General features: G+C 51.4%; 4 protein-coding genes across 9 annotated transcripts in view; 3 read left to right on the forward strand and 1 right to left on the reverse strand.

The window, feature by feature from the left end:
• On the forward strand, nucleotides 1-3,601 carry LOC142449997 (DDIT3 upstream open reading frame protein). The gene is made up of 3 exons (XM_075551408.1): nucleotides 1-78; nucleotides 2,774-2,821; nucleotides 3,514-3,601. Exons 1-2 carry the CDS (start codon nucleotides 16-18, stop codon nucleotides 2,813-2,815), a joined length of 105 nt encoding a protein of 34 aa, XP_075407523.1. The 5' UTR covers nucleotides 1-15; the 3' UTR covers nucleotides 2,816-2,821; nucleotides 3,514-3,601.
• Nucleotides 3,534-4,325, forward strand: DDIT3 (DNA damage inducible transcript 3). The gene is made up of 2 exons (XM_075551410.1): nucleotides 3,534-3,671; nucleotides 3,767-4,325. Exons 1-2 carry the CDS (start codon nucleotides 3,534-3,536, stop codon nucleotides 4,133-4,135), a joined length of 507 nt encoding a protein of 168 aa, XP_075407525.1. The 3' UTR covers nucleotides 4,136-4,325.
• MARS1 (methionyl-tRNA synthetase 1) lies at nucleotides 4,258-18,816 on the reverse strand. Its single transcript, XM_075551399.1, has 21 exons — nucleotides 18,693-18,816; nucleotides 17,428-17,518; nucleotides 17,159-17,237; nucleotides 16,946-17,080; nucleotides 16,546-16,621; nucleotides 16,143-16,315; nucleotides 15,891-15,997; nucleotides 13,992-14,108; nucleotides 13,652-13,855; nucleotides 11,188-11,389; nucleotides 9,359-9,433; nucleotides 8,144-8,314; nucleotides 7,882-7,977; nucleotides 7,644-7,761; nucleotides 7,043-7,256; nucleotides 6,087-6,218; nucleotides 5,891-5,995; nucleotides 5,626-5,812; nucleotides 4,898-4,969; nucleotides 4,560-4,652; nucleotides 4,258-4,469 (listed from the first exon to the last, which is right to left on the reverse strand). Exons 1-21 carry the CDS (start codon nucleotides 18,799-18,801, stop codon nucleotides 4,323-4,325), a joined length of 2,703 nt encoding a protein of 900 aa, XP_075407514.1. The 5' UTR covers nucleotides 18,802-18,816; the 3' UTR covers nucleotides 4,258-4,322.
• ARHGAP9 (Rho GTPase activating protein 9) overlaps nucleotides 17,333-23,339 on the forward strand; it is a 13,499-nt gene continuing 7,492 nt past the window's right edge. For 2 of the 6 annotated variants that reach the window (XM_075551400.1, XM_075551402.1), the window contains exons 1-3: nucleotides 17,333-17,595; nucleotides 22,377-22,438; nucleotides 22,721-23,054. In XM_075551400.1, the coding sequence (XP_075407515.1) occupies nucleotides 22,739-23,054 (316 nt within the window). In that variant the 5' untranslated portion in view covers nucleotides 17,333-17,595; nucleotides 22,377-22,438; nucleotides 22,721-22,738. Of the gene's footprint in view, nucleotides 17,596-17,664; nucleotides 17,879-22,376; nucleotides 22,439-22,720; nucleotides 23,055-23,339 lie in introns of those variants that run through there. The other 4 variants (XM_075551403.1, XM_075551406.1, XM_075551407.1 and 1 more) reach the window with 4 other exon arrangements.

Consider the following 23,339-nt stretch of genomic DNA (forward strand, 5'->3'; position numbering starts at 1 on the left):
GAGTTAGAGCAGATCATGTTGAAGATGAGCGGGTGGCAGCTGCAGAGTCAAAATCAGATCCGAAATCTGAGGAGAAAGGTGAGTACTGCCTTCCCGCCCTTTCTGCAATAAGCCATCCTCGGAGGCTGACCTCCGACGGAGGGGCGTCCGTCCTTCAGGCTGTGGCCCCACCCCCTCCACACGAAGTTCGTGATCTTTTGGGGGACGGATGGGGGAATCCGTTGTCGGGGAGGACACTGTCCCGCACCGCTCCCTCTGGACGCCATCACCCCGCTCCTGTCCAGAACAGGGACCTGTCCGGAACAGCCCTGTTGCGTGCTGTGGGGCGAAGGCCACTGATTGCTCGTGGGAGACACATTGTCATCGGTTGCCTCAGTTTAGGCCGCTCCATGGGAGGCGGGGCAGCTAGACACACACCCCGCACTTACAAGGCTAGTTGTTCGTGGCTCTTGCCTCTGCTCCGTGTCGTCGTCACCAGCGGCCTTAGCCCACCCTTAATCCCCGCCCAGCCCCATCTTGGGGCCAGCTTAAGTTGTATAGGTGCCTGAAACTCAGGGACCCTCCCCCTTAACCAAGTTAGGGCAGAGGGGTGCGGACTGTAAGGGAGAGGATGTACGTTTTCCCTTCCCTGCAGAGGACTTTGGACCTCCTGTATTGGAGAGCCGCCTGGATCTCTTAAAGTGTGGGAAGCCATTTGGGGGTCTCCCCAGAGTATTACCCTTCCCCCCGGGATTGACAGTTGCTTGTCCCTCTCCTTGTGTCTCCCAACCACTTCATCTGTAATAGTTGCATCAGGCTGGGCCCCCTGTTTGGCAGTGCAGCCCTCTGGCCTCGGGCTGTACTGCTGATGAAAGCCATGCCCCACGCACTGGAAGGCAGAGGGTTCCCCGGGGAAGACAGCCCTGCAGAGAAACATTCAGGGCGATATTGCATCTCCAGTCCTCAGGGACAGGCAAACGAATGCTCTTCCTCTGGGCTCAGGCTTGCCTCCTCTCCCCTCTAAGAGCCATGCATTCCCTGGGTGGTGCAAGCTCTTACCTTGCTCCTCTGTTAACTGAAGGAGTGCAGGGTCCAGTACACCTAGAGGTGACTCCAAATACCTGATGACCTACTTCTGAAAGATGGACCATTGAAAGTCTAACCCTAGGGTCACCATGAGCCAGAACCAACGGGATGGCAGCTGATTTATTATAGAGGTCAGAGGGGATTTCACTTTATTCTGATCTGGGTAAGGCAGGTTCGCAGAACAAACTGGCTTTCCAGTCCGCACTGCTTTGTGAGCGCAGTGCCTACAATGTAACAAGCCCTCTTCCCCTGCCATTCAGCCTTCTTTCCTCTCCCCCTTGACAATATCCATGTATATTGTGACACTAGTTACATTTATCACAATGTGTCAACATTATATTTATGTTCCTTTCTTCCCTCTTCAGTACTTGGCCCTCCCTGCCCCATCCCCTTTTAGCATTGCTTTTTTAATAATTGTTGCCTTTTGGTCTCAGACTCATTTTTTATGTAGGGCTTTGATGTGGCACTCTTCCCTTCCTTTCACAAAGAGGTGATGTGGGGGCATTGGCTTGGTTAAAAAGTATCTCTGGGAGTTATTCATTCACTCTTAATACTAAACAACCTACATTGTGTCAGGCAGTTTGGGGCCCTGGGCCACCTCAGTACAAAATGCCTGCTCTCAGCTCACATTTTAATGGGAGACAAGTACCTAATTAGGGAGAATGCTTAAAGCAGGGCTTAGTTTCACAGTTGTCAGCAATTACCTCAGTGAGGTGACTTCCCAAAAATGGGTATTGACCTCCAACTCACTGGTGCCAGTGTGACCCTGAATACCTCCAATTGGAGGAGGGGAGGAGGCAGGGTGGAGGCTCCCGTGGTGTTTAAGCGAGAAGGCCAGTGGCTGGATGAGAGTAGGATAGAAGGGGTGGTGGGAAAGGAGGGGCAAAAGAGCAGCAGATGGAGGTGGGGCCTATAAACCACTGTAAAGACAATGGATGAAAGGGGAAGCCCTTGGTGGGTTTGACCAGGCCGGCCTTAGGTTTCCAAAGGCTCACTCTGGCTGCTGTATTGAATAGACTGGGGAAGAGCCGCCAGGAACAGAAACTGGGAAAGCTGCAGAGATCCAGGTCCTAGACTGCAAACAGTGGAAATGCGAAGTGTTCAGACTCTGGATTTTCTTAAGAAGCTTAAATTTTTTGTTGATGGTTTGGGAGATTATAATTAGAGGAATCAATAATGACACCAAATTTTTTGGCTTAAGGAGCAGGGATTTTCATTTACTGAGATGAGGAAGGACCTTGGAAGGTCAGTAGGAGTCTGGCTATCAACATATGAAGTTTGATAGGCCCAGGAGACGTCCAAAAGCAGATGAGATGGCAAAGTAGGAGATTCCAGAAGAGGTTCAGACTAGAAGTGTACATTTGGAGGATGTCAGTGTGAGGATGGAGTTATGGAACTGTCACTTGATTCGGTCCCTTCCCTATGGTCCAGTCTTTACCTTGGCAAAATTGAGGCCTCCTTGAATGGAGAAAGCTGAGTTGGCCAGAACTTTGCTATTTATTAGGTAATCATGTCTACAAAAGTCAGCCACCAAAAATAAAAAGTCGGGCTCCCCTTTGTCCTTGGAAATGACTGCGGGAACCATGAAGTGTCCAGACGCACTCCCATGCCTTTAAGACAAGGGAGGAGAGGCAAATAGGAAGCTGGAGAAAATGAGACGCTCTCCACTTGCTAATAAGGCCTAACCCTTCTCCTTGTTTCCCCACAGTGTTCCAGAAGGAAGTGTATCTTCATACACCACCACACCTGAAAGCAGGTAACCTGAACCAACTTTCCCTGGAGAATGCTACTTATACTTCGTCTTTCTTTTGCTGAGAAGTTGTGGGTAGAAAAGGTGGCAGGGGAAGGGTCGGATTCAGAGCAACCTTTTGTTGTCAGGCCATGTCAACCTCCAAGTTGACAAAAATCATTAGACTTGTGCATCACACCCCAGGTGGAAGCTAGGTAGTCAGTGAGCAGTCAGCTCCCACCAGGTCAGTGGGTTTGTCTTACCAAGTCTCAGTTCTTATCAAGACTAGATTGGCCTCGAGGGCTGTCTGCCCAAGCACACAGAGACCACACAGAAGAAAGGGGCTCAAACAGCCTAGTCACTGCTCCTGGCAACAACCCCACTGGGGTGTCCCAGGGAAGTAGAGAACTCTTTGGATCCCCTAAAAACTTATGTCCAGGTATGCTGTGTCTTCAAATGCTGGGTCAAACAAAGGAATGCTAGTACAGACCAGAGGGGGGATATGTTTTAAAGGGTCAAGACAGTAGTTCAGCGCACCATATAGCTTCGGTCATGACTAGTTAACTCTGCAGTGATAGTGTAAATAAGTGGCTACTGGCCGTGTCCCAATAAAATTTTACATACAAAACAGACAGGAGACCGTAGTTTGCTCCCCTCCGGTGTAAACTGCTTGGCAGGTATTGGTCCACCTATGGCCTCTGAACTATGTACTTTTCCAGATCCTGCTCCAGCTGCAGAGATGGAAGCTGAGTCGTTGCCTTTCCCCTTTGGGACACTGCCCAGCTGGGAGCTGGAGGCCTGGTATGAGGACCTTCAGGAGGTCCTGTCCTCAGATGAAAATGGGGGGACCTATGTCTCACCCCCTGGAAACGAGGAGGTAAGGAGGCTCGGCCTAAAGCTAGCGAGGGGAGGGACATTAACCCTTCCCCTTCTCATCTAACAGCAACTTTACCTTTCCCGATTCCCCTGAAGGAAGCATCCAAAACCTTCACCCCTCTCGACCCTGCCTCTCTGGCTTGGCTGACTGCGGAGCCGGGACCAACAGAGGTCACACGCACCTCCCAGAGCCCTCAGTCTCCAGAGTCCAGCCAGAGCTCCCTGGCTCAGGAGGAGGAAGAGGAAGACCCCAAAAGACCCAGGAAACGGAAGCAGAGTGGCCAGTCCCCAGCTCGGGCTGGGAAGCAACGCATGAAGGAGAAAGAACAGGAAAACGAGAAGAAAGTGGCGCAGCTTGCTGAAGAGAATGAACGGCTCAAGCAGGAAATTGAGCGCCTGACCAGGGAAGTAGAGGCGACTCGCCGAGCTCTGATTGACCGGATGGTTAACCTACAACAAACATGACCATCTGGGACCATCACTTCCCTAGTGGCTACTGACCACTTCTCACTAGTGCCAACGTGACCCGAACACCGCATGCTCAATCTGGGGAAGGGTTTGGGTAGACAAAAAGAAGGGGTCTCAGCTTTGTAAATAGAGGTTGTACATTTATTTATTAATCTTCAGATCCATTAAAGTGAAACATCTTCTCTCACTTTTTCTTCTTGCCTTTCGGGGGATCAAGGGGTTTCCCCTCCGCAAGAGCCAACTGCTTTTTTAGCTCCAAGAGTTTAGCTACCTCTGCAGCCACCTGGTTCTTGTCGGCCTTTTGCGCTTTCAGTTCTCGCACAAGGTTGCCCTTAGGGAATTGGGTGGAGAATCAACAATGAGGTCAGGCCAGGCCGGTGATTCCTGGCTCCCCAGCCACTCCAGGACTTCAGCTTCCTACCTGCTTTGACACTTCATCCACCAGCACCTGTAGCTGCTGTGGCCCGGCTGTTGGAACAGTCTCTACAACTGCTGGCTTGGGGGTGGCTTTTGCCTGTAGAAGAGCAAGAGCGGTAATGACCCTGACCTCAAACATTCCCCCATTTCCTACCACAGCTCAGAGAGCGATTACCTTGAGCTCCAAAGACTCCTCTAGCTAAGACAAGAAAGAGACACTATTAGGTGAGGAAGTAGCAGTGAGGCCAAAAGATGGAAGGAGTGATGAGGGAGGACTACTTAGCCACTAAGGAGATGGAGATGGCGCTGGCTGAGAGCTGGCTCGGTCCTTTGTATTCTCACCTGGCCCCCTCCAAAGCGCTGCTTCAAACTTTCAATCTGGTCGTTTTCCAGTTTTTGGAACAGGGGGCTTACCTATGGGAGGGGGAGAAGAATCCCAAGTCACTCACTCACGCATTAGGTATCAACCCTACCAAGCTAGAGAAAGGCCCTCTCCAAACCCAATGGCCAACATCTCAAGAACCAACAGGGTCAGAAGAAACAACTAAGCGAATGCTTGTAGGTTGCAGGAGAGACGTGGAAACGGGACTGCCATGGGATGAAACCCAAAGTATGATGTTAAGGCTTCCCAGAAGTTGAAGGGCTATCCTGACTTCTACATCATTCCCTGGCAGAGGAAGGAGCTACCCTGGGTTCTCCCTGCCAGGTAGCATCATAGAGGCCACGTGACCAGTGACCCTTCAAACAGCTCCTGTATAGCTCTAGGACACGGGTAGGCAGAGCTGCCTTCCAAACATCTACTCTGCACAACTCTCCACTTGTTTGTGCCCAGTACTGGGTTCCAGGCTGCTAAGCAGTGGGTTGACATGAGTAGAGAGAACTGGACTTCTGAACCAATTCCAAAGTATGCTTAGGCACAGACAGGGGGGAGTGGAGAAGGGTTCCGAGAAGAGAGAGGGTCAGAGCCCCAAGCTAGGGAGACTGTCAGCTCTCAGATCCCACTCCAAAGGCTGGATGGCAAAGCTGGGCATTTTAGGAGACGGTAGCCCTTCCAACTCGTAGGGACCTACTGTGCCAATCTGGTGTCCTGCCCGCAAGATGCAAAGGAAGGCTGGGGGCAGAACATTGCAGGCTGGAGGTGGGAGCTGCAGCTGGGACTGGATGGTGGCGCTGACCGTCGGCATGTACGGCTGGATCATGATGGACAGCAAGGCAGCAATGTTCACTGCCAAGCCTGTCACTGTGCCTGCCCGTTGCCTGGGAGGAAGGAGAGCAGCTTATCAGAACTTCCAGGACACAGCTACAGGCCCCTTACCAGCCCTGCCCATGACCTACCGGTCAGCCTCGTGGCCTTTGATCCGCTTCCAGGGCTCATTCACCTGAATGTACTGGTTGCCATGGCGAGATATGGTGAGGATGCTGCGTAAGGCATCCCGGATCCTGGGAAGGGAAAGGGCAGGTCCAGGTGTGTGAGACTCCACCTGCCAGCAGACCAGGGACGTGAGGCACAGGATTGGTCCAGATTACTTACCTCACCTTCTCCAGAAGCTGGTGATAGTGCCGGAGCTCCAGAGTGACGTGGGTCACCAGGCGCCGATCATCTGAAGTAAGCACCATCTCTGGCACAGCACCCCCGAAAAACTTCGACACAAACATGCCAGCTCTTGGTGGTCAGGGAGAACAGAAACAGTTCATGTCTCAGTTTGCACCATCTGCACCGTCTCCGGATTCCTGCCTGGAGGGCTCCTCCAGGCTGCGCGCAGGCTGGAAGCTGAGCCACTCCTCAGTTCCCCAAAGAAAAGGACTCCACAAACAGACAGATATCTCGCACAGAGCTGTCCCTTCTATTTAAAGAAACTGTGCTCGGACGATCGAGATGAATACACTGAGCATGCACTGCTATCAAAGGAAACTTCCAGTGCAGTCTGTGGTTACTGCCCACAGCTGAAAGGGTGGCTGCCGAGACTGATCCTCCTCCTGCAGCTGCACTGAAGGAGCCCTGATGGTGCAGTGGCTTATGAATTGGGCTGCTCATCGCAAGGGCAGCAGTTCGAAACCACCAGCTGCTCCCCAGGAGAAACATGAGGCTTGCTACTCTGGCGAGGAGTTAGTCTCAAAATCCCACAGGGGCAGTTCTACCCTGTCCTATAGTGGTAGCTCTGAGTTGGGAGTCTGAATCAACAGGATGGCGGTGAGGTTTGGTCTTCTGGGTTCTTTTCGGTCAGCCTAGCTTGTCAGCAGTCTACAGGTGGACTCTGTTGCTAGAAGACAGCACATCTACAATTTACCGACAATCACCTAGGGACCAGCGGGGCTCAATCACATCGTCCACGCACTCGTGTGTCATGGGCATTCTTGTGGACAGAATGCAATCTTCCACAATGCCTTCCCCAGCCTGCCTGCACATGGAGCTTTCCCTGCGCCCGCCCTCCCCCCAGCCAAAGAGAACCTCTGTGGATTCTGACCCTTTGGCCGAGTTCTTTGTACCTGTTGATGAAGTTGCCCAGGTTATTAAGCAGCTCAGAGTTATTCTTGAGTAGCATGTCTGCCCAGGAGAAAGCGCTGTCCTGGCCTTCAGGCCGAATGTAGAGCAGGTAGAACCGCCAAATGTCAGCAGGGATTCCTGTGTCCTGGGCCATGTCTCCAAACACTCCCACACCCCGGCTCTTCGAGAATTTCCCATCCTCGTAGTTCAGATACTCTGGATAGAGGAGGAGGAGAATCACCTGCTCAAGCCACGGCCTTCCCTTCTGGACCTACCACCTCCTTTCTTCTTCCTCAACCAACTAGGGGGGCCATTTCTCCTTGAGGAACTGGCCTGCAGTCCCATCCGCTCCATTCTACCCTTTCCCCTCACTGGTACCTGTTAAATCATCAAATTTTAGCGTTAGATCTTTTGCTTTCTTCAGGTTCCTATTGCCCCCCCTTTGTTTTTTCTATTCCCCCCTTTTACCAGATTGATTTCTCAACCTCTTAATTATTTCCTATTTTATCTCAGCTCCCATTTGAAGGGCTAGCACCTCTTCTTCTGACCCCCCTCAGAGCTCATCCCTCAGGAGCATCTCCATCAGCACTCTCCCACCATCACCTGTAGCAATTAGGTGGCTGACCAAGGTGTAGTTCTCATCAGTTCCTAGAGCTGAACAAGGAAAGACTAAGCCGTGGAAGGGAACATTATCTTTGGCCATGAACTGATACAGGTCCACCTACAGGAATAGATGCACAGGGAGAAAGATCTCCTGTGACCTCCTTCAAAGACTCAGAACAGACCAAGCAACCAGCCCTCATCCCCCAGCATGCCCTCCCGCTGGCCAAGAACCGCTCACCTGCTCTGGGTTCTTCCACCATCTCTCCCACTGGTCTGTGTAGTTGGCTGTGATGGACAAGTAGCCAATAGTGGCATCAAACCAGACGTAGAACACCTGGATGACGAGGACAAGGCAGGATGACAGAGCACAGGAAGAACTCACCAACCACCGTCTCAGAGTGACCAAAGTCATAGTCAACAACACTTTATTCTGCTGGCCCTGGGCCTCAACCCCAACGTTGAATCATTTGGGGTGTAAATAAAGGTTAGAAGGGTTTTACCTTGTCCTCGAATCCTTTTAAGGGGACAGGGGTCCCCCACTTGAGGTCTCGTGTTATGCAGCGTGGCTTGAGGCCATCCCGAAGCCAGGACCGAATGATGAACCGGGCATTGGGGGTCCAGTCGCTGCCAGGCAGCATCTTCCCCAACCACTTCTCCAGTCGGCTTTCTAGCTGGGTGGGCAGAGAGGGCGACTCAGTCCCACACATGGTTTGCACAAGGGTAAGTAGGTTCGACTTTAATGCAGTATAGTTTGGCAATACATGTAGCATTAACAATTTTTAATTCATGCACTTTGGCTCATCAATTTAAAAAGTGCATTCATAAAAATATTCAACAGTGTGGCAACGTAGAGTGCACTGTTTTGTCACGGCAAGAAGAGGAGAAAAACTCCATGGTCAGTAAGAGGAAAGCAACCAGCTAGGTCAAGACAACAAAATGTTCACAAGGTGAGCCCACAGAAGGCGATAGACCTATATATATATATAGTAACATGGGGAAAAACCTCAGTGCTACATTACTAGCAACATAAAGCAACATGTAAGACAGGAACATGTGATATAGTGAAATCCTCATACAAATAAACATACAGGTTAATAACAAACAAATCCACTGGAGTAGGTTCAGCTGGGTTATCAGACTCAGTTCTCACTCATGCGACCCCTGTGTGACAGGGTTGAACTGCTCCGCAGTCGTCTTTATGGAAGGGGCCTGGGTGCACAGTGGTGAAGCACTCAGCTGCTAAGCCGAAGGTCAGTGGTTTGAGCCCACCAGCAGCACCCCAGAAGAACTATGTGGGCAAGTCTACTTTGTAGATCAAAGTCCTAGTCATACCCAGTGCAGTTCTACTCGGTCCTCTGGGGGGCCTAGGATTGGGCATCGATTCGACAGCAATGAGCTTGCTTTGGGGGTTTTCTGAGGGGAACATTACAAAAGCCTTTCACTAGGCCTCCCATCCACAAACCGGCTGAGATTAGCAGCTGAATGCACTCAAGAACCTACACTGGTTTAGATGAGGAAGGAAACTTCCAAAGTTTGTGGAAAAAGTATTAAAAGTAATTGCATTTCCACCCACCTTCTGAAGCAGCCCCCTGCACTAACTCCTCACCAACTGCCTCGTCCTCTGACAGGTGGCACTTATAGTTTATACTGGAGCCTGGCTGGGCAGAGAGTGCTGAAGGGGCTGCCCAGGAGAGGCCAAGGAAAGGTCTACCTACCTTAGGCAGGTCCAGGAACAGGTGTTGGGAGGTTCTCACCACAGGACACGATCGACAAACTTTACACTGGGGCTTCTGTGAAGGGAGAAGCAAGAGACAGGGTGGACCCATCAGGACCAGGGCTGTGCGGCCCCGGAAGCTTCCCAGGAAGGGGGATGGACAAAGGGAGGAGCCCCCTGGTTTGCCCTGTCCTTAACTCATGTCCACACACAGCCCAGACCTCAGTGCTGGGGCCTTCCTGGCAGTGAACTTACACTAGCAATGTGCTCCTCAGTCCCACAGCTCTATCCTCCCACTCTGAAGACTCAAAGGCATTCTCAGCCTGAGCTGGGTTCAGACCCCTTCCCTGCACCAGGTGTGCGGGGGAAGGAGGCGGCCAGTGGCTGCCCTTGAGAAAGGTACCATCAGGTTAGGGAGAGGGCGCCAGGTTAAGAAGCACAGGCCTTGACAGAACAAAGGTCAAGAAATCCTGGCCCGGGAGAGACACACTGCAGAGGTAAGGCTAAGGGAGGGCAGTTAGGCGGGGCTCATCAAAAGTTTCCCAGTGAGTTTTGATCTGGTTTCTAAAGGTGAAAAATTTAGAGCACTTCTCCGGACCCCTCTCTTGTCCGCCACGTGCCCACATCCCACCTCCTGCTAAACCAACTGTGAATGCTGATTCGGCGCCTCAGACGTAACAAAGCCCAACCTCAGCTCTACTCTGCGGCTCACAGCCTGTTCTTCTCCGCGGCTTCCCGAGTTCAAAGCTTGGAATTTAATCTCTTCCAACTTTCAGTCCACCCTGCTCGATCATTTTACCTCCAAAATCTCTACCCTCCGCCCCAGCCCCCATATCTACTGCTAATAACCCCAGTCTGAGCCTCCACTGGACCCCCCAATCGCCATACGACTAGGAACCGGGGTTTGTTTTGCCAACAGCACAACCTCCTCACACATTAGCGTTCTATGCATGCAACAGGCATCGTGTGTGAACTCTGCTACTACTCTAGCCTCCAAACTGGTGTCCACACTTTTTCTCAGGCTTTCCTCCCTCCGTTCCCCAGAGCAGTCGGCCATTCAGCTACCACAAGTTCAGAGCTCCCTGCAATGGCTTGCAAGTTCCCGTATCCCCTCTCAGGTTCCCATCGCAATCCACTTGGTGGCCTTCTTCACAATTCAAACGTTTCTGCTCTTTGCTGCCTCAGGGCCTGTGCATTTCCTGGCCTGTCATCACAGTGTACTCGATCCCATTCCCTCTGCACCTGGCTGGTTCCTGCTCATTCTTCAGTGGAACTCTCAGGTCAAATGGTATGTTCTCCGAGAGGCCATCCCATAGTCACCTAACTTAAACTCTCTCTTCCTGAACACAACTCTCCGTATGGTCTTAGGGCCAGTAATTATAGTCTTCTGTATTTCTCTAATGGCGATCTCTTGCCCTCACTAGCTAAATACCTGTCCTACTCACTGTGATAGGCCAGCACCTAGAACTGTGACTGACTTATTGTAGGCCTGTTGAATCAATCAATAAGTGGATAATCATGACTAGCAGAAGAAAGGACATTTGTGGAAGAGAGAAGAGTCTAAACAGGCAGACCAGGCGGTCTGGAGCAGGAGCAAGGGCAGGGAAACGGAAATTCTACTTGTCCATTTCCTGGCTGAGGCTGAGCACCCAGCATGCACAGTAAGATGTGTCAAAGGAACTGAAGGATGAGTTGGTACGGCGGGCAAAGAGGACCAATGGTAAAGTCTCAGATGCTAAAATGAAAACCAGCCCTGAATGGGGTGAGCCTGGGAGTCCCTTGAGAACAGGAATTGTTTCCTTCCAGGATCCCATGATGCTCTCCTCTCACCTTGAGCTCAATGGCATTGATGAGCTTGCCACACTTGTCACACTGGTCACCGCGGGCCTCCTCATAGCCACAGAAAGGACAGACCCCCTCCACAAAGCGGTCAGCCAGGAAGCGGGCACAGCGTTCACATCGCAGTTGCTCCACAGTATCTTCTAGCACGAAACCTCGAGCCCACAGCCGCTGGAAGATGTCCTGGGTGATTCTGGTGAGGTGAGTGGGGAGCCCTGAGTGGCAGCTCAGAGGAAATGGGGGGCCCCAGCCTCCGAGCACTCCACCCAATGACTCCACTCAGCTAGGCGGCGCTCTGCTCCACAGAATCAGGCCTGGGGGCCCTGACACAAAAGCTATCCGTGAGTCTGCAGGGAACTTTCCTGGATGAGCCCAAGCCCTCCTCATACTCCCCAACTGCCTGAACAGTCTCTTCCCTCCACACTTGAGAATTTATTTCTGCTGGAACTCCACTTTACCTGCGTTCTATTCAACATTAACCAAGATGTCCAAAGGGTAGCACTGTCTTGAACATGCCATCCCACTTAAAATCTGCCAGACCAGCTTCTAAATAGCACAGCAGTGTCAGCTGGCCGACCCCCCACCAAGTCACATCTTTATAAAGATAGGGGTTATAAAGAATTAGGATGAAGGGACTTCTAAAAGCTCATAGAAAATAAGTTTTATGAAAATTATGCCCCATCCCACCCCAGGGAGATGATCAACAGAAATGTGGGTGGAGAGACAGCGGACAGTGTAAGATATGAAAATCAAAAAAAAAAAAAAGAAAATCATAATTTATGATTTATGAGGGATCCATGAGGGTGGGATGGTGGGAGAGGGAGGGAAAAAAAAGGAGCTAACACCAAGGGCTCAAACAGGAAAATATTTTGAAAATGATAATGGACACATATGTACAAATATGTTTGATAAAATTTGTGTATGGATTGTTATAAGAGCTGTAAGTGTCCCCAATAGTGATTAATTAAAAAAAAGAAAAGAAAAATGATGCATGGATTTCAGCATTTTTTCATACCATATTAAGCTCCTATTAGTGATCACGTGTGAGGATAAGACATCAGTTTGAAAAAAAAGCCCTTATCAGAGGAACATGAACTCTGCTGAAATTGAAGTAAAACAAGCAGCAAAGTCATCGTGAAGAATGCTGAAATCACAGATGCTTTATGCAAAGCTTACGGGAATAATTCCCAAAGAAATCTGCAGTTGACAAAGGGACAAGCTGCTCCTGACGATGAAGCATACAGCAGCCCAGCAGCCAAGTGAATTTGCAGGAAGCAACCTCGGCAGTGCCCGGATTAAAGAGGACAGATGATCAACAGCAGAAACAATCGCCGACACCACAGACATCTCAATCGGCTCAATGTACACAATTCTAACTGAAAAATTAAAGTTGACCGATCTCTCTGTTTGATGTTATGCTGCAAACTAGAACAGAGCTTCAATGGAACTCTTAAACAAGGAAGATCAAGATCTTGCAGCATTTCCTAGGACCATGGTCCCAGGCGATGAAGCGGCTGAAGACGAAGCGAGGTGAAAGTAGTGGTTCAGTCAAAGCAACGGTGCCAAGAGCTAAGGTCACGGAAACCATTTTTGTGCGCTCAGGGCACTTGGCTTGTTGACTTCCTCAAGTGCCAGAGAATACCAGCTGCTGCTTCTGGGCATTTTGAGAAAATTAGCCAGAGCTTTAGTTCTGCGAAACACCCAGGGAGTGTTTACCAGAGCCCTTTGCCAGGACACTACATTCCAATCATTCATTCCATTCACCAAGCAAGGGCAATTTTGCCAGTTTCAATGAGAAAGCAGCCACCTTGCAGCCCTCATTTGGCTCTTTGACTTCTTTTTGTTTCCTAACCTTAAAAAAAATTTAAAAGACAGTTAGTGTGAAAGAGACCACACTGACATAGCTAAATTCCCAAGATCCTCAGTTCTTCAAGGATGGACTAAATGGTTGGTATCACTCTTTACGATTGTCTTAACCTTGATAGAGCTTATGTTGAGGAAATGACATTGAAAATGTTTTATCTTTTAATTACACTTTTCTGCACACTTTTGGAAGCCCCCTCGTGTTAATTCAAAATGAACGGGAGGCATGGGAGGGAATGTTTTCAGATCTGTGGCAGCCAGGGAGGAGAGAGGTAGGCAACAGAGAGAGAAGCCTCTCATAAGCCCAAGTCCTGGTCGGCTTCCACACTCAAAGGATCTACTTGTCTGGAACTCACATCAGGACCACATTCACATCCTAAGCGTAAGAGAGGCGGCCCTGGGTGGTGCAAGCAGCCGCCAACCGAAAGGCAGAAAGGCCAGGCATGAAAACTCTGAATGGGACTCGATTTGACGGCAGCAGACCTGTTACAGGGAGGTTCCTTGACAGTCGCCCTTGTTCCTACCAGGCCATTCTCATTGCCCCAGGCCCAGCCAGCACCCCCACTGATGCCATTCGCCACAGGACACCCACTTGGTTTGCTGTGGAGTAGTGGTGCGACCAAAAATATCAAAGGAGATGTTGAACCAGCGGTAGATGTCTGCATGGATGGCATGGTACTTGTCACAGATCTCTTGGGGGGTTAGGCCCTCCTCCATCGCCTTGGTCTCTGTCGCTGTCCCATACTCATCTGTCCCACACAGGTAGAGCGTGTTCCACTGGCGGAGGCGTGAGTACCTGTGAAGGAATTTGGTGGTCAATAGGAATGGGGGGTCCATCACAGCTGCCCCCTGGTCCCCAGGAGCCTCCCAGCTCCAACCCTCAAAGATCTATGTCCTCAGGGCCCACCCAACCTCCTGGCAGCGGGTACCACCTGGCAAAGACATCAGCACTGAGCACACAACCAATGATGTTCCCCAGGTGAGGGACGTTGTTGACGTAAGGGAGGGCGCTGGTGATGAGCACATTCTTCTCCCCCGCCACAGGCAACCTGGTCAGGGGGGGGAAGGGAAAAGGAGCAGTGGGGGAGATGCCAGGGTCAAGGCAGCGCCCGGACCAGCCCCACAGGTTCATTCTACAGCACAGCCATAGGGTCATGTCTGCAGTCCAGAAGAATTCTGAAGTCTTTCCTCACACGACTGGGTTTTCCCAGGGGCCCAAATGAATCCCCCACAGGTCCATACGCAGAGGTTGGCCTACCGCGAGCAAGCCTCATCTCCTGCTAACGAGAACCTTATTCCAACATGGATCTGTCTCCCGCCTCACAGTCGCACATGCTTTGTTTCCCGGTGGGGGTAAAGCCAGCCCCCCCACAATCACAGGTTCAATAGGCGCAATTGTAAGGTTGAGATATATATGTCATAATAAAGTCACTGAGAGCATGAGAGATATAAGAGATTGAAATAGGAGACACATTTTTTTGAGACACATTTCATAGTAGCATTCACCTCAGCCCCACTTGGCGATCCACGTGGAGATAGGGGGAGGGGAGGGAGGACAAGGGGAAAGGGAACAGAGGAGCGAGGAGGAGAGGAGAGGGGGAGCCAACAAGAGGCCAAGCGGGGAGCCCGAGAGAGCTCTTATTGCTAACCCAGACCTATATACTTTGAGGGGAGTGTAAACCCCCCTAAATACAGGTAAAGACATAAGTCACAGGAAGGGGTTGCACTATAGGTTATACAGCAATGAGAGGGGGACAATCTAGGGATATACATACATACACACAATAGGAAGAAGAGGGGTTGGGGGTATACATGTGACAACGTGAACGGATCCTAGATTCAGGATGGCAGCCTAGTTTTGCATGCCACTGAGCAGGTTTGACCTGTTCTCTGGATCTCCATAGAAACCATTATCAGTAGGGTGTAAACTCCACCTACAGGGACCAGACTAATGGTTGCAACCCTTTAGGGAGAAGAAGCCAATTGTCCTTGACAGCAGGGAGCAGGGACTACCTGTGGTGGGACCAGACCATAGTCAGGCAACTGACTACCTTCAGGGAGGATGTCTCTAAGCATCTGACCTCCCATCATGTGCTGGCAACTAGCTTCTAATGTTTGGCATGTCTTTGGGGGAGACAAAGCTGGGGAAGTCTCTTTATAATGCCACATTTCCCATTAGCTCACTCTTGGGTTCAGACTGCCTGAGCCTAAGTGGGGCCAGGCTTTCCAAGTCACCAACACACGCTACTCCTGGGTCTCCAAAATCCAAGAGAGCTTGCCCAGTGCTGCCCTAGGCCCTGGGATAGCATTCCCTCCAGCCACTGTCAGGAACCCTCACAGCTCATTCCTTCTGTGCTTCTTTCAGTTGGCCTCCCCTCATACCATGTCTGGGATATCTTCCTGGCCTCAGCCACATCAGCAGGCACCAATTCCACAGCCACCTCCCACCCCGCCCACCCAATACCCTACTAGGCTCCTTCCTAGCCGTGCCATGCACTTGCTATCTGAAGACACTCAGTATTTCTGCGGGCTCCAGCCCAGCTCAGCCAACACAGGCTGCACCCCTCACCTACTTAGCACTGCTGCCACTCCAGGGTTCCTTCCATCTTGCTGACCCTCTCAGCCATTATCACCGGCTCCGTCACCTAGTATGCCACTCCACCCTGAGAGGTCATGGATTCCCATAATTAGCTGTTCCAGCCACTCCCTGCAACAGTCCACAGCTGCCTCCCCCAGAAATGTGATCTCACTCAACTTCTGCACTCACTGGTTTTTCTCCCAATTGAGCACCCGTAACTTCTACATCAGAAACCAAGCCTGTGTCCACTCACACTGGCTTTTTCTGGGGCCGAAATGGGGGCAAGCTTTCCAAGCCCTTCTCCCACGCAGTGACAGCTGCGGCAATCTCCTCCTCAGACAGGGTGGCCAGTTCCTCCTCCTATGAAGAATGGACAGAATCCCTGATCAGGTGGCGGAAGCCGTCCCCTGCGCTCCAGGAACTGACAAGTTAGTGGCCATGCTCAAAGCCCCACCCGCCTCCAGCGCCAGACTGTCTCAGATTAACGTGCAGCTCTGTTCCATACCTCAGGCTCATTGCTGACAGCCCCGTCCTGGAGTGGCTTGGGCTGGGGCTGCTTCTGCAGGTAGGGCCGGAGGGCCAGGGCACCCTGCTGCTTCAGCACAGTCTCTGCAGCTCGTTGACAAGGTTCCTGGGTGCTCAATGCCTCAAACCAGCTGCGCAAGGCACCCAGCTCCTCTGTGGGCAGGGCAGAAAAGGGTGTCAGTGAGCACAGGGGGTGCTCAGAATGAGTAGGAAGGCATTGACCCCCTGTGCTTCTTCACCAAGTTCCTCTAGTTGCCTTTCCAAGAGTTCCTCTACCAAGCTGCCTCCCAGAGTGAGAACTCAGCACCCTGCTGCCACGCCACGACTCCCTAATACGGAGCTCCGGCTCGGGAGTGCCGAGATAATGCACAGTACTCACTCACCAGGAAGGTAGGCGGGGTCTTGGAGTAAGGGGTACAGCGCTCCCCATAAAACAATGTCAGCTAGCGACTCTGTCTCCTTGGTTGGGGGAAGAAAAGGTACACAGGTAGGACAGTCAAAAGTGTTCCCAATGACGATAATAATAAGCAATAAACTCTAGGTGTCAACCACTGGGCTACGCACTTGACCTGGTCTCACAGAACTGCGTCACAACCCAATGAGGTGGGCACTCAGGGAAGAAACGTCAAGGACCAGAAAGGCCAAGGCACTGATCAGGGTGAGCAAGTGGACACTTTTGGGCATTGAACACTCTGGATCCAGCCTCTTCTCTTAACCCTCATACCAGACAGCCTTCCCCGCTCCCCACTGCCCCCCTAAGCCCTATTTCAAGTTCCAACTCACCCCAGTCAGAAAAGGACAGCTCTGTCGACTCAAGTTGTGGTCAATGTGAGTCAAGGCTCTCCGGATGAGGCCAAGAACATCTTCTCCCTTCTTGCCTTGAACCACTAAATAATGCAGGGCAGCAGACAAAGCTGGCTAAAATGCAAGGGACACAGGTCAGGAGGGCTCTAGAAAGCCTGCCACCCCACCCCCTACCCCGTGACTCATTCCCACCTGCAGCTCCACCGCTTCCCATTCCAGCCACTGGTTGGTGAGGTCATCTTGTTCCCAGCCAGATAACAGAAAGAAATATCTGCTCAAGGAGCCACAAAAATTGCAATTGGAGAGACCCGTTTGGCCAGCTCATGTCAGGATCATCTCTTTTTACCCCACCCCCACCCCCAGTCACGCAGCTGTTGCTATGAAGGCCACACACAGGACAGTCAGCCCTACTGGCCTCAGCCCCCTCCCTGAGCCGGGTAGGTCGGTCCACAAACACTGACCGGCAGATCGCACTGGTGGAGAAGAGGTAGTTGCCACTATCCAGCTGCAAGACAGGAATCCGAGGCCTGGTCAAGAACGGGACCACACACTCTGACACAGGAGAGGGGGAAAAGGCGGGGCGAGTAAATGCTGTGTGGACTCAGAAGGATCATTTCACATTGTTCACGGTAAACTGATGGGCCGCCTCAACGGGGAGGTTGCAGGATGGGACTAGTCAAAGGGGGTGGGCTTAGAACGAGCTGGAGAAGCCAGAAGGTGTTCAGCTGAGGGTGGCAGCTGGAAACAACAGATGGGGACTGCAGGGAGGAGGGGTGTCACTGGGACAGGGGTGCAGCCAAGAAGTGGTCCAGCTGGGTACAATGAGGCTATCTTACACATGACCTAAGAGTGGTTGAACTACAGGGCTGACAAAAAGAACCACTTCAGAGCTGTCGGACAGAAGGAGAAGAGGTAAGCCAGAACGAGTGTGTAACTCTTAGGGATGGAGAGGAAGTTCCTAAGAACAGCAAAAATGGGGGCCGTGTGCGTTGGGCATGCAACCGACTAATGCTTGAAAGGAGGGCCTGGCAGGTAAGGGAAAAGGAGGGGAAGGGGAGCAGGGAGTCACCGGAAGATGAAAGTTGGAGAAGACCCACTGCGGAAGTGGACTCCGACTTATAGGGACTACCCATAGGGTCTCAGAAGCTGTAAATCTTTTCAGGGGCGGACAGCCTCATGTTTCAATGGTGGGAGTGGGGTGGGGGAACCGGGGGTTTGAATCCCCAACCTTGCAGTTAGCAGTCCAACGTTTACCGATAGCGCCATCAGAGCAGAGAGTAATTAAGGGGATGAGGGAGTCTCTGGTGACGCAGCACTTAAAGCACCCAGCTGCTAAACAAAAAATCTGCGACTCGAATTCCGCAGCTGAGGTCGGGCAAAAGATTACATACGACAGATGTGCTTGACAGGATGGATGGATTGTGGTAAGAGTTGTATGAGCCCCCAATAAAACGACTTTTTAAATTACATACAACCTTGAAACCCTACGAGATCGTTCTACGTGGCCGCTGTGAGTGGGACTCACGCGACTGGACGGCACCGTTTGGGACTGACGTGTCGGGGAGCAGCGAGAAGGTGGGGGGGCCAGAGGTCAAGGGGGAGGAGGTCGACGAGGGTACGTGATGGGGAGCGGGAGTCTGGCGAAGACAAACGGCGGAATGAGGTGTCAGGCGTGCTAGGTCCAGGGCCCTCCGCATCCATCGCCCACCAACAGCAGCCCGAGTACCTTCAGGGTCCACAGTGCTGATGAGCAGGTCTGCTCTGGCCCGGGCCCTGCTGGCCGCGACCAGCACGGGCAAGCTCCCCGGCGCCCCCGGGCTCACAAACAGCCTCATTTTGCCGAGAACCCACGCTGACGCAACCGGAACCCAGCTCCCGCGTCCGCGCCGAGCGGCCGGCGCGAAGCACGCTGGGAGATGGAGTTCTGAACGACGCTCTTCGCGCCGCTTCCGGAAAGCCGACTATTTGTCCCGTCATGCAACACTAGGACCCAGGAAGCGGGTATCATAGAGATGGAGACGCCGTCGATGCAGTACTAGAGCGGCAACTTTTGCCGGGAGGGTTGAGCGGTTCCCGTTTCGGGTTGGGCGACCCTCTATGCAGCTAGCTAGCGGGCAGTGACGGAAACCACCTCCTTCTTCTCTGGCCGCGGCCCAGGATAAAGGGGCGCACAGCGGATAGTCGCTGTGGTACTCTCCACTCAACTCCGTGGTGCTCCGAATTTTAAGATTTGGAAGTCACACCATGCTTACGTTAGTGACAAACTGGAAATCGATGCGGATGTCCTGTCAGTCAAACCAGTGACTAATTAAGATACTAATTTATTACCAGTCTTCAGATTATATGAAGCTAGACGTTTTCCCAGGCTCCTAGCCTCATTAAGTAGGGGTGAGGAGATGGTGGGGCAAAGGTCAGATTAAAAGGAAGTAAGGTGATGAGTATGTATTATGTGCGGAAGTGTAACTAAGTAATTGAGAAAGGGAACCTTCTTGCTGATCTTTGTATCCTTAGTCAGCAAATCAAAAATATGTGCTAAGTACCTGCTGTAGGAGTAATTAAACTGATAAACTCGTGTGGTAGGCACTGTTCTAAGCACGTCATGTGCATGCATTTCTTTAACTCCCAATCCTAAGAGGGTCCTCATGAGGCTTTTCAAACAAGATTCTACAAAGGCTTTCTTGGAACCTCCGAAGCCCGAAGCCCTGAGTGTGCCATGCTGGGCATGCCTCCTGCAGACATTCCAGCCCACAGCCCAGCTGGCCTCAGCATTCCAAGCACCCCCACCAAGGTGCCAGACAGAGTGAAGCCCTCCAGACCAGTCCACTTGCCTACTGACACTCACCAAGTGATGCTAGTTCATGCCACATGGAACAGAAGCATCACCCACTGAAACTCGACCCTTACAATTGTAGGCGCTAATGAAATGGTTCAGAACAACCCTGTACTCACAGCGACCCTATGCGGGCAGAGTAGAACTAACCCTGTAGATTTCCAAGACTAACTGTTTACAGGAGTGAAAAGCCGCGCCATTCTCCCTCAGAACAGCCGGTGGTTTCAAACTGCTGACCTCGTGATCAGCAGCCCAGCACATAACCCACTACACCACCAGGGTTCCTATGAGTCAGAATTGACTTGATAGCAGTGAGTTTGAGCTCTGAATGAAATGATGGGGTTTTTTTTTTTGTTTGTTTTGGGTTTTTAACAACAAAAACTATGACATAGTATGGTGCAATGTGTTGCTTTTACATGATCTTTCAAGCTATAGCCTTACAATTTCCACCAAACTGACCAATCTGCTTGTTAGGGTCCCATATACATTATTTGCATGGTCCCACTACAACGAGGGCGCCATGAATCTTGGCGGGCCACAAGCACCTTATCTGGACAGTCCCACCCAATCTTTTGGTGAAACCACTTGCCCCTGAAATAGCAAACTGCATAAGGGCTGCAAAGTATGTGTGGAAGATCGGGGTTGTGACCTTAGAGAACAAGTGAGAGGTGACCTTGGGAATGTGGAGAAGTGAGGGGCGAGAATACGGAGGCTTCTTTGTGCAGGCAAGTGCATTAGAGCTTAAATTCTGAGCACTAGGATTGCTGAAGACTGTGGGTCACAATGAGAGCCCCAAATCCACTGTTGAATTTCCACATAGATTCTGCCTCCAGTGAATTATTGGTGACCACTGACTCAGGACTCGGCAGTTTGAGAAGCTTTGCCCTCAGGTAGCATGTGTTTGAAAGTGGTTTAGTAGTACCTTCCTCGATAAGCAGGGAGGGTCTGCCTAGCCCTTAGGGACTTCCCTGGGAGTGCCCCTGATGGAAACTGGGGTACTGGGATCCCATAGTCATGACTTATGCCCTGACTGCCTTGGCTAGATGACCCTGAAATAACTCTATAAGTGTTTCTATCTGAATAGTGTGCCAATGCTAGCCATGGTCCCTTTCCTGATTCAATAGTCCCACTTGCAACAGCAATGAATGGATCTGCATCTACCCTGATTTTCTGACAGTTCTCTGTTCTCTGTATTCTGTACAAGTGGCTGGGTGGACACCATCATGGTCTCATGCTGACGGTCTTCCTCATCTGGATGATTTGTCTTGGCCCTGTTTAAGATTTCATAACTATGTCCCCATAAATTATATTTGAATTTGGGGGTTGCGTTTCTCCCCTAGGACACAAATCTTTCAAGAAGTTTAAGAATTCTGAGAGAGAACTAGAAGTCCATAGAAGATGGTAGAGATTTGGATTAAGTTTCAGTACTAATGGAAAGGAGTCAATAATGAGAGTGGGGCAAGTGCTTCAGAGAAGACCGAAGAGGCTGGGATTCTGGCAGTAAACACCAGGTGAATGGATGAATAAATGAAGGCCTGGCACGGGAGTGAAAGCAGCTCGGTCACTTTCAAAGGGAGAAGGAGGCATTGAAGAGTAGCTCCCACCATGTGTTGAACAGGGAACAAACAGAGGAGGAACACAGGCAGAATCCCAGTACTGGCAACCCAGCCCTGAGCTCAGGGAAACAGCCCGACTATCCCCATCCTCACTTCTTCAACTCCACACAAAGCCTCACCCTCACATGGTGCCTCAAAGAAAGTGAGCACAAGAGGAAAGGAGTGGGTCAGGGAAAGTGGATGTGCTAGCCCGGGTTTTCAAGCACCAGGAAGGTGGCAGGACTGCCACTCAGCTGCTTGGGACTTCATAGACACAGTCAGTCCCTGCCACCAAGGAACTTACATCAGCCTCGCGCCTGCCTGGAAGTCCATGGAAGATGGTAGAGATTTGGATTTCCTCTCACCTTATTCATTTGCTCCCTCACTAGACACACCACCTAAATGCGCCCGCAGAACACCCTACATTCCTTTCCCAGAGTTCCTGATCCAATTATAGTAAATCATTTTATTGTGTCCTTAAAGTCTGTCGCCCTACGTTCTAAGAAAGCAAGGGTTGTGTCTGTCTTGTTTCCCCCATCTCTTACCTTAGTCCCTAATGCTGTTCCTTGCTTACACAAGGGAGAGGCTCAATAAACTCTTCTTAAAGAGAATGAATGAATGAATGAATGAACCACGATACCAAAAGGTTGATATGCCAACAAGGAGATAGATGTTCCATATCAAGGCTTCTGAGCATCCAAATGCACAGTCCTGCGCTGGTATTTTCACCTCTTACCTCCAACTCTGCCCTCCTGTTTCTCCCATCCACTATGTCTCACTGATTTGGTCTTACTTTGTTTCTACTGCACTGTTTCTGCACAGGAAGCACGCAGCTTTAGGTCTGAGGTGATCGGTAACGGAAACTTTGGTGCCGACAAACATCTAAGGCAGGGCACAAACGTCTGTTTTCTCTCTGTCTCTTTCCTTGGGCTTCTACCTTGGACCGGATCCTTTCTCCTCATCAACTCTGTGTGTACCACACCAGGCTCCCACCACCTACCAGGACCAGCTCTCTCAGCCCCTGGATCTTCTAATGGGCTCCACAAGGTACAAAAAAGAAACTCACCAAGCTGGGCCATCTCCTCTGATTTCCTGCCTGGCCGGCCACACAGTACAGCTGACCACATCCTCTCTCACCTTATTAATTTACTTCCTCACTAGACACCCCACCAAGGAGTTCTCAGCCCCTAAAAACATGCCAGGAGGCTGACCCCTCACTTACCCTCTCCTCTCCCTCCATCACTCCTGGGCTCTTAAGACCATGTCCTTCTTCCCTAAGACACTGGGTGCTGAACCTTTCTGGATTTCTAATGCCCTTTCTTCACACAGGTGGCAGTGCTGACCACCATGCTGTCAGGCCGGTGGTGGCCAAGTACTTGGGGGAGCCTAGGGCTAGGACCCCGAGGCCCTTCTCGGGGTTCCCAGCTCTGTACCCTCTATGCCTTCACTTACACCGGGACTGATGGCCAGCAGGTGTCTCTGGCCGAAGGGGACAGGTTCCTCCTGCTTCGAAAGACCAACTCAGACTGGTGGCTGGCAAGGCGCCTGGGAGCACCCTCCAACTCTCGACCCATCTTCGTCCCTGCTGCCTATGTGGCCGAGGAAGTGACACCTCCTCAGAGTCCAACCACCACCCCAGCCATCCAATCCCACTGGAGCCCCGGTGAGTATTCCCCCCCCAAACTCCACCTTCTTACCACCCTTGTTTCTGGCAACCCCTGAATCACTCAGGAGCAGTCCCTCTCCTGAGCTTCTGCTGACCCCTTTCTTTAAGTTTCCTCTAGACACACCCTCCCCCCCACACACACTGTCCTGGGGTGTCCATCCCACTGTCTCCTAGCCTCACTGACATCATCCTTACAGCCAGCCTCCCTCTGTCTGCAGCTTTCCAATGGGCCTCTGAGAAGGGGGCCCTGAGCCAAGGTTATGCCTCTAATCACCTGAATCC

The sequence above is a fragment of the Tenrec ecaudatus genome, chromosome 6 (assembly GCF_050624435.1).
Source record: "Tenrec ecaudatus isolate mTenEca1 chromosome 6, mTenEca1.hap1, whole genome shotgun sequence".
In the NCBI taxonomy this organism is placed as follows: Eukaryota; Metazoa; Chordata; class Mammalia; order Afrosoricida; family Tenrecidae; genus Tenrec; species Tenrec ecaudatus.

What these genes read in the sequence shown, in the direction of transcription:
- LOC142449997 (XM_075551408.1), top strand. Translation starts at nt 16, where the DNA reads ATGTTGAAGATGAGCGGGTGGCAGCTGCAGAGTCAAAATCAGATCCGA. An exon ending in TCCGAAATCTGAGGAGAAAG is followed by an intron (nt 79 to 2,773) that starts GTGAGTACTGCC and finishes GTTTCCCCACAG; the next exon opens with TGTTCCAGAAGGAAGTGTAT.
- DDIT3 (XM_075551410.1), top strand. Translation starts at nt 3,534, where the DNA reads ATGGAAGCTGAGTCGTTGCCTTTCCCCTTTGGGACACTGCCCAGCTGG. An exon ending in CACCCCCTGGAAACGAGGAG is followed by an intron (nt 3,672 to 3,766) that starts GTAAGGAGGCTC and finishes ATTCCCCTGAAG; the next exon opens with GAAGCATCCAAAACCTTCAC.
- MARS1 (XM_075551399.1), bottom strand. Translation starts at nt 18,801, where the DNA reads ATGAGGCTGTTTGTGAGCCCGGGGGCGCCGGGGAGCTTGCCCGTGCTG. An exon ending in GCTGTCCTTTTCTGACTGGG is followed by an intron (nt 16,622 to 16,945) that starts GTGAGTTGGAAC and finishes CCCCCAACCAAG; the next exon opens with GAGACAGAGTCGCTAGCTGA. An exon ending in TGTTCCTGGACCTGCCTAAG is followed by an intron (nt 8,315 to 9,358) that starts GTAGGTAGACCT and finishes CTGCCCACCCAG; the next exon opens with CTAGAAAGCCGACTGGAGAA.